Source organism: Erythrolamprus reginae, chromosome 2 (assembly GCF_031021105.1).
Source record: "Erythrolamprus reginae isolate rEryReg1 chromosome 2, rEryReg1.hap1, whole genome shotgun sequence".
NCBI classification, from domain to species: Eukaryota; Metazoa; Chordata; class Lepidosauria; order Squamata; family Dipsadidae; genus Erythrolamprus; species Erythrolamprus reginae.
Window position 1 is genome coordinate 263,765,265 of NC_091951.1, and position 8,817 is coordinate 263,774,081.

Genomic DNA, 8,817 nt, shown 5'->3' on the forward strand with positions numbered 1-8,817 from the left:
CAAACTAATCTGAATGAAATCATACAAGCATTTTGCTACGTTTTTCATCATGCATGTATAAATGCCATTTCCGTTTCTTAATTTCTGCCTAACTAGTATGAAAAATTTGCTTTTTGTCATGAAAGCTGCAATAGTGGTCAAGATTTGCTGTTCCTCTTTATATATTGTATAGGGTCTGCTGGCTTGGTAGATTGAGCTCTGAAATTGCTAGGAACCATATTTTTCAGCACAACCTACTTCCCAAGTTCTTGCTGTAGGAAAATATTGCAAGAAGAGGATGCAGAATATTCTTCATTAGATCCCAAGAAAATGTTGGCTATAAAATAACATTACAGGATCTTGATTATTATACTCTTGGTCATCCTCTCATATAGCTTGGTTATCTATTTATTTGTCTTTCTTCTATCTGTAGACAACATAAGTAGTGTTGCTTTGAACAATTGGTTTTATTGAAACAGTTTTATTTTCCATGTAAAAGAGCAAATAGCATTCTCTATGTTTCAGCCATATGCGTAAAAAAATTAACTAAATTATTTTGAGTATAATTCAAATAATTTTATTGGTTCATCCCTTTTGATATATATATGCTGCCATTTACTTTTAAAATATTCAAAATACTTATCCCTTAATTGCCTTTTTTTTAAAAACATTTAGAGACGTCAATGGATTCTCGGCTCCAAAGGATACATGCAGAAATAAAGAATTCACTCCAGATTGACCATCTTGTATGTATGTTATATTGACTCCAGTTTGTACATAATTTGTTTCACTTTTTTCATATGTTTTTTGATCCATTGTAGATCAACTTGGTTATTTATACAAACTATTACTACTACAACTCTGATAGACTTGAGATACTATTCAGATCAGGAGTCCCCAACCTTTAGAACCTCAGGGACCACCAAATTCATAATTTTAAATCCCACAGATCCTAATTCATAATTTTAAGTGCTGGAGATCATTAATATTTTTTTAAAAAATAAATACATTTGTAAAATAATGATCAGAGAACTTCCACTTTATTAAGTCTTCGGAGAGGGGCAGCATACAAATCTAATAAAATAAAATAAATAAATAAATATGAAATGCACCTATTTAATATAACAAAATTGTAAATGCTTATTTAATTATTTAATAACAAAATTGTAAATGCTTATTTAATCATAACAAAATCATTAAAGGTTGTTTTATTTGTAACAAAATTATAAAACTTAGTGTAATAATTAAAAACTAATGGAAGCTTATTTGATGGTGGTTTGCTGATATTGTTAGGAAAGTCAGTCCCATATTCCAGAACTGTAATCCTTTATCTTCCTTCTACTCCCTTCCTCCCCTTTTCTTTCCTCTTCTTTCCTTCTTTCCTCTCCCTTTCTTTTCCTTTCCTTCTTCTTTCTGTTCCTTCCCTCCTCCCCACCTTCTCCCCTTAGGGCTCAGGCAGCAGGACCTTGGACCTGTAAGGTGTGGGGGGAAGAGGCAAGGCTCACATTGGTGACAGAAAGGAGAGAGAGAAATGAGGGAAATGAGTACACAGGAGAGGTTGAAAATTGAGCTGTGTGAGGAAAGTAGGTGAATAGGAGCCTGCGGGAAAAGCATAGAGAGGCAGTTTAGGGCTCAGGCAGCAGGAACTTGGAGCCGCGCAGGGTGGAGGCAAGGCTCACAAAGGTGTCAGAAAGGAGAGAGAAGTGGGGGAAGCCTGCAGCCGAATCAGGCAGGGACGCTGGCTTGCAACTAAGCCCACCACCACAAGGCCTCTGAGAAGCTGGCGGCAGCTGCTGCGGCTATTCCTCTGGTTCCAAGGGGGATCTGAGAGTGCATGTGCAGTTCCAGGACATACACTTGACCTCTGGAGCCCTGCCATCGCTGCTGCCGCCCCCCTTCTCAGCCCCAGAGCCAGCAATAGCTGTGTCTCCACCAAGGGCCACAGTGTTGGTTATGACCTATAAAGCCCTTCATGGCACCGGGCCAGGTTATCTCCGGGACCGCCTTCTGCCGCATGAATCCCAGCGACCAATTAGGTCCCACAGAGTGGGCCTTCTCCGGGTCCCGTCAACTAAACAATGTTGTTTGGCGGGACCCAGGGGAAGAGCCTTCTCTGTGGAGGCCCCGGCCCTCTGGAACCAACTCTCCCCAGAGATTAGAATAGCCCCCACCCTTCTTGCTTTTCGTAAGCTTCTTAAAACACCTCTGTCGACAGGCATGGGGGAATTAAGATATTCTTTCCCCCTAGGCTTCTACAATTTATGTATGGTATGTTTGTATGTATGATTGGTTTTAAAATAAGGGTTTTTAGCTTCTTTAGTATTGGATTGTCGTATGTTGTTTTTTACCACTGTTGTTAGCCGCCCCGAGTCTACGGAGAGGGGCGGCATACAAATCCAATAAAATGAAATGAATCTTGGAAGGCAAGTGTCCATTGCATCCGCTTTGGACAGCAAACTACAGCTGCTCCCCGGACAGGATGCCATTTCCAAAGATTTCCCCCCCAGACTACCAAAATGTTCTCGTGGACCACCAATTGGTGACCTGTGATTCAGATGCTAAAGTAGCAGCAAAATGGAATTATATTTTCAGTGAATAATGAAATCATGTAATTGTTTCTTCTGTAAACTTAGATGAAGCTCATGCATATATTTAATTATGTCTTGACAAATTTGTAGCAGTAGTGAGTTTTTTTTCTCCTAAGAAATGAAACTTTCGGATCTTGTTATAATAGGATGTGAACAGATGCATTGAGGCTTTGGATGAACTTGCGTCACTTCAAGTAACAATGCAACAAGCTCAAAAGCATGCAGAAATGATTTCGACTCTCAAAAAAGTAAGATCAGTAGCTAATAAAAAATAATAACTTTTTAGGAATTTTCATTATATTTTTCATGAATAAAACTAGAATTTAGTACTATGATTGGTCCATTGGTTATCCATTATGGACTATTTTCACAAAATACAGCATTGAACAATTTACATGTACTCTCATTTATAAATATATACTTCCACCCACCCCACCCCCAATATCTTTTCAGATACGAAAGTTTAAAGTTAGCCAGGTTATAATGGAAAAATCAACTATGCTCTATAACAAATTCAAGACTATGTTTCTTGTTGGGGAAGGTGATTCTGTTCTTTCACAAGTACTAAATAAGTCATTAGCAGAGCAAAAACAGCATGAAGAAGCAAACAAAACCAAAGAACAGTGGAAGAAAGGATCAAACAAGAAATCTGAAAAAGACAAAGAACAAACAGGTCTGTGCTATTCACTACAAATGTATATGTTCATTGTCCCAACTGTGATGCATACAATCTTTTATATGTCAGTTTCAGAGCTCTGAATTAAGTATTAAAAATGTTTATTTTAAAGATCAGAATTTAAACACTCTTATATTACATTTTGGAGAAGACGTAAAGCATTTGAATGTTTAAAAAAAACATTTATTTATTTATTTATTTATTAGATTTATATGCCGCCCCTCTCCGCAGACTCGGGGCGGCTTAATAGTGAAATGTACACACACATACACATAGATATATGGTATTATGCAAATCATATTTTAGGTGGGTTGCAAGTTGTTTTTTTCTGAGGCTGTTGTAACTTCCTACTTTTGTTAAATAATTTTTTTGTTAAAAATTTATAAATAAATTTTTATAAAATAAAAATTAAGAACTCCCTGTGGAAGAATAACCCTCCATCTGCCTTTACAGCATTTAGAGATATAATTTATAAAATGTATCTAAAATTGAATAAAAATGATTCTCTGCTTTCATTCAGTGAAACAATGATAAATCAAGGCTCAGATTAATCCTATTTTCATTTTTTGTATAATTTAACGCTGATAACGTTTTTTTTTTAAAAAAAACATTAAAGGGACAAAGGTATTGAACGGTGCTTCTGAAGTTCAAGATACAAACCAGCCACAAAATGGGGACACCACAGATGAAAAAAAAGAGAAGCAAGATTCTGGCAATAAGAAAAAGTAAGTAGTAGGTTTCTAATCTCAAAAGGTATAATGAAAATATGTGTTACTTCAGCAATCTTTAGGCAATTATTAAATATACATGATCAACTCATGAATAGGAAAGTGTTTTAAGAACCTAGAAAGCTACTGATTGTGATAGTACTTTGGATTTGAAAATGCTAGGCACTGACGGCGGAGCTTTTTCAGCTTGGGTACCAAAAGGGTGCATGAATATGCAATAATTGTGCAGTTGTGTGCCTGCACCCATAATGCAATGCTCTCCCCAACATATGCGTGCACAGAGACTCGCTGCCACCAAGCATGCACACAACTTCCCCTGTGCTTCTCTCCCCCCCCCCTCCTCCGCATACACACAGGCCTCACTGAAGCCTCCAGGCTTCCTGTTTTTCATTCTCCCTAGGATTCAGGAAAGCCTCCTGAAACCTGGGGATCACGAAAAATGGCCCAATAGGCCAATCAGAAGTTCAGAAATGAAACAAAAGTGGTGCCTCCCTACTACTTACCTTCTGATAGCTGCAACCAGGCCTTGCACACCTCTGCCCATTTCTTCTGTTTTATATAACTTCTTGCTTGCTTATATTATTTATAAAGTTTTACAGTGGTACCTCTACTTAAGAACTTAATTCATTCCGTGACCAGGTTCTTAAGTAGAAACGTTTGTAAATAGAAGCAATTTTTCCCATAAGAATCAATGTAAAAGCTCTCTCACTCGCTCGCTTTGTAGCCGGCATCTTTCCTTCACTGTGGTGACTCCTTGGTTTGGCTGAAGCCAAGTTGATTAGGCCGGGGTGAAGCACCCCCTTTTGCCTTTCCACACCCAGATGCTCTGGGAGGCAACCTCGCACCGGGTGTGTGAGAGGCAGCACGAGGGAGTCGCCACAGCGAAGTGGTTTATTCCCCTTCTCCAAGTGCCCAGAAAAAGGAAAATACTCCTTTGTTGTCTGGCTGCCCAGAGCGAAGGGAGCATTTTTTTTCCCTCTGGGCGCTGACAGAGGTTTATTCCCTCTCCAAGCGCCCAGAGAAAGGAAAATGTTTTGTTTGCTCTGGACTGCCAAAGCCTCCTTAAGCGCCACTGAAAGGCTCCTCTGGCAGCCCAGAAAAGCCCAAGATGGCTGGGATTAAAGGGGGAATGGCAGGAAACTGGCCGGACTTTTGTGCCACTCTCAAATTTCCTGGGAAATTTTTCCGGAATCAGCTTCTTAAGTAGAAAATGGTTCTTAACAAGAGGCAAAAAAACCCAGTTCTTTATCTACCGTGTTTCCCCGATAGTAAGACCCCCCCCGATTGTAAGACATATGGGGGGTTTCAGGGGGGTCGGCTAATATAAGCCATACCCCGAAAGTAAGACATATGTCTTACTTTCGGGGAAACACGGTACTAAAAGCGAGGGAGGCGTCCGCTACTCCCGCCGCCGCCTTTGCTCTCCCCGCCGCGCCTGGGGCTGCCTGCTGCCGTAGCCGGGCTGGGCGCGGGGCATCCTCGGTGTTGGGCAGCAGCGGGAGGAGCCGCAGCCTCCGGAGGCGGCCAGCCGGGCGCCCCCAGGACGCGCATCGCAGACCGGCCCCGCCGCGGCGCAGGAGGGATGGAGGCCGGGCCCGACGGGCAGCCGCGCCTGCCGCGCAACGCCGCCTAACGCCGCCCGCCTGGAGGAGAAGAGGCCTCGCCCGGGCCGAAGCCGCCTTTGCTCTCCCCGCCGCGCCTGGGGCTGCCTGCCTGCCTGCTGCCCAACGCCGAGGATGCCCCGCGCCCAGCCCGGCTACGGCAGCAGGCAGGCAGGCAGCCCCAGGCGTGGCGGGGAGAGCAAAGGCGGCTTCGGCCCGGGCGAGGCCTCTTCTCCTCCGGGCGGGTGGCGTTAGGCGGCGTTGCGCGGCAGGCGCGGCTGCCCGGAGGAGAAGAGGCCTCGCCCGGGCCGAAGCCGCCTTTGCTCTCCCCGCCGCGCCTGGGGCTGCCTGCTCTCCCCGCCGCGCCGGGCCGAAGCCGCCTTTGCTCTCCCCGCCGCGCCTGGGGCTGCCTGCCTGCCTGCTGCCGTAGCCGGGCTGGGCGCGGGGCATCCTCGGCGTTGGGCAGCAGGCAGGCAGGCAGCCCCAGGCGCGGCAGGGAGACCAAAGGCGGCTTCGGCCCGGCGCGGCGGGGAGAGCAGGCAGCCCCAGGCGCGGCGGGGAGACCAAAGGCAGCTTCGGCCCGGCGCGGCGGGGAGAGCAGGCAGCCCCAGGCGCGGCGGGGAGACCAAAGGCGGCTTCGGCCCGGGCGAGGCCTCTTCTCCTCCGGGCAGCTGCCTAACGCCGCCCGCCCGGAGGAGAAGAGGCCTCGCCCGGGCCGAAGCCGCCTTTGCTCTCCCCGCCACGCCTGGGGCTGCCTGCCTGCCTGCTGCTGTAGCCGGGCTGGGCGCGGGGCATCCTCGGCGTTGGGCAGCAGTGGGAGGAGCCGCAGCCTCCGGAGCCGGCCAGCCGGGCGCCCCCAGGATGCGCATCGCGGACCGGCCCCGCCGCGGCGCAGGAGGGATGGAGGCCGGGCCCGACGGACAGCCGCGCCTCTCGCGCAACACCGCCTAACGCCGCCCGCCCCGAGGAGAAGAGGCCTCGCCCGGGCCGAAGCCCGAAGATGAGCCGGCCCCGGTGCCCGGGACAATATAACACATACCCCCAAAGTAAGACACAGTGGGGCTTTTGGGGGTAAAAAGATAGTAAGACACTGCCTTACTATCGGGGAAACACGGTAGAAAAGTTCTTAAGTAGTGGTGTTCTTAAGTAGAGGTACCACTGTATTTTTAACTCAATTATTTTCTTATAAATACTATATTTACCATAAATGTTTTATAGATCAAACACACTTTTATAAACAAGTCAGGTTATATATTTTAGAAAGATACAAAATATTTTCTGTCCACAAATTATTCAAAGTGATGTTTTTCATAATTGGTGCTGTGTTTCTTCTATAGGATATGTGGTGATGGAAGAGAACAAGAAAAGACAAAGTGTCCCACCACTGAAAATGAATGAACGAAACATGATTTTTTATAAAGTACATATTAAAGAGGACTTAAGGGTTGGTTGCTGGAGAATGCTATAACTTTTGAATAATTTTATAGGCATAATATTTTAATGGGTACAATTTGTGAGGGATATGGAGAGTATTTTGAAGTATTTAAACATCCTGATAGCATTTGGCTCAGTATTAACAATTGAAAATGTTCAGACGAAAAAAACATATTATTTTAGAGATTGAAAAGTGTTTATATGTTTCAGGATTAGTTCTATAGTAACTTTACTGACTACTGTATGTTTTCCATTTTGATTAATGATAAGAAAAGTAACTTTTCTTTTGAAATGCCAAAAGGCTCTACTTGTATAAACTACTTTATCCATCTTTTTTTGTGTATAGTTTTCAGAGTTATTGTTTGCCAAAGTGTTGGTTTACTGTGTTTTGTAAGAAGCTGAGCAAATTTTGTAGCGTTGGAGAAGTAATGTATGAGTATATTCATTCGGTTTATTAAAAAAAGAAGCTAGTTTTGTTCTTTGGAGGTAATTGTGCCAATTTAATATGCTTTGACTTCCTGCTTTCTGTACTCTTGATACCATACTAAAGATGTTCATCTCAGTTGGCATTGATGCACATTGGTCACAACATGTTGTCTTAAAATCATTTTTTAATTAAAGTTATAGAGAAAAAAAACATACATTTTGAGTTGATTCCAGCCTGACTTTTGCTATATCAAATCTTAAAATTTATTTTAACAAATTGGGTCTCGCTGTAACATTTAAGGACTAGTAAAACTGTACAATCTGAAGTAAACACAGAACACTTCTCAAATGAGTCAACAAAACTAGGCAACTATCTCTCACATTCCACTCCATTTTGATTCTTGTTGTTCCTTACCAAGTTAGTATGTTGTAACAAAAGACCAAATTATAGTGACTAAGATCATATATTTTGCTTCACAGCAAATATGGACATGTCTCTGGACAGGTGTTTAAGTACTCTTGTAGTGTTCATTTTCATGAAGTAAATAAAACACTGAAGTATTTGTATTGTGCTTGACAGTTAAGGGTATTTAACAAACTTAGTGTACTTTACCTAAAATGTATTTGACTTCTTCTGTGTGAGGGATGCACATGTAATCAAAGGCCACCATATGTGTACTGCAAAACACAGCTGTGTGTATACATCTATGCCAGAAAAACACAACCTGCCCACTAAAAATAATGCCAAAGTGAATATGCTCATTTTATAGATATAATCCAATATTTTCCTTTTATTTTAATTGAGTTTATTGCAATATAGGTTGACCTGGGGAACTTGAGCTTGATAGTCACATGGACAGATCTGTATTTCTTGAGGCAAAAATTGCATTCTATTTCAAACCTCTCTTTTTTCACTTTTTCATTCTTCTGACTAATTCTAACAATGTTGTTACAAGGACAGCAGGTGGCACTATTGCATTTAAAATAATTGTAATATATGTATATCATAAAGCTCTTTTTGATGCTACAGTATTTAAGGACATCCAATGCGGAAGTGGGAATATGGTTAGCCTTCGCATAAACACATTCAAGCTTTAAATTTAACCTTGGAGACACTGTTAAGAATCCATGTACTTTTGTCTAGAATAAAATAACAATATGAGCCACATAAACAACAAGCAGAACTTTGCCCAGATTAATAGAATAGGAGAAGTCAGAAATAATAAGTGCAACAAGATTATTGTATGCATACATATGGAAACAGGTGGTTGGTGGAAATGACAGTATTTGCTCAGAGGACTAGTTTATTAGACAATGTATCTGTATTGGTGACTGGAAATCACTTATTGCAAAAAAAAGGAAAAAATTAACTTGTAATTTATTGA

The 8,817-nt window shown here is 42.7% G+C and overlaps 1 protein-coding gene across 3 annotated transcripts in view; it reads left to right on the forward strand.

Moving 5' to 3' along the window:
- The window catches only part of PSIP1 (PC4 and SRSF1 interacting protein 1), a 32,943-nt gene extending 25,452 nt beyond the window's left edge, over positions 1 to 7,491 (forward strand). For all 3 annotated transcript variants that reach the window (XM_070742541.1, XM_070742540.1, XM_070742542.1), the window contains exons 13-17: positions 655 to 725; positions 2,714 to 2,815; positions 3,021 to 3,240; positions 3,860 to 3,968; positions 6,910 to 7,491. In XM_070742541.1, coding sequence (XP_070598642.1) covers positions 655 to 725; positions 2,714 to 2,815; positions 3,021 to 3,240; positions 3,860 to 3,968; positions 6,910 to 6,970 — 563 coding nt within the window. In that variant the 3' untranslated portion in view covers positions 6,971 to 7,491. The remainder of the gene's footprint in view (positions 1 to 654; positions 726 to 2,713; positions 2,816 to 3,020; positions 3,241 to 3,859; positions 3,969 to 6,909) is intronic.
- The last annotated feature ends 1,326 nt before the right edge of the window (positions 7,492 to 8,817 follow it).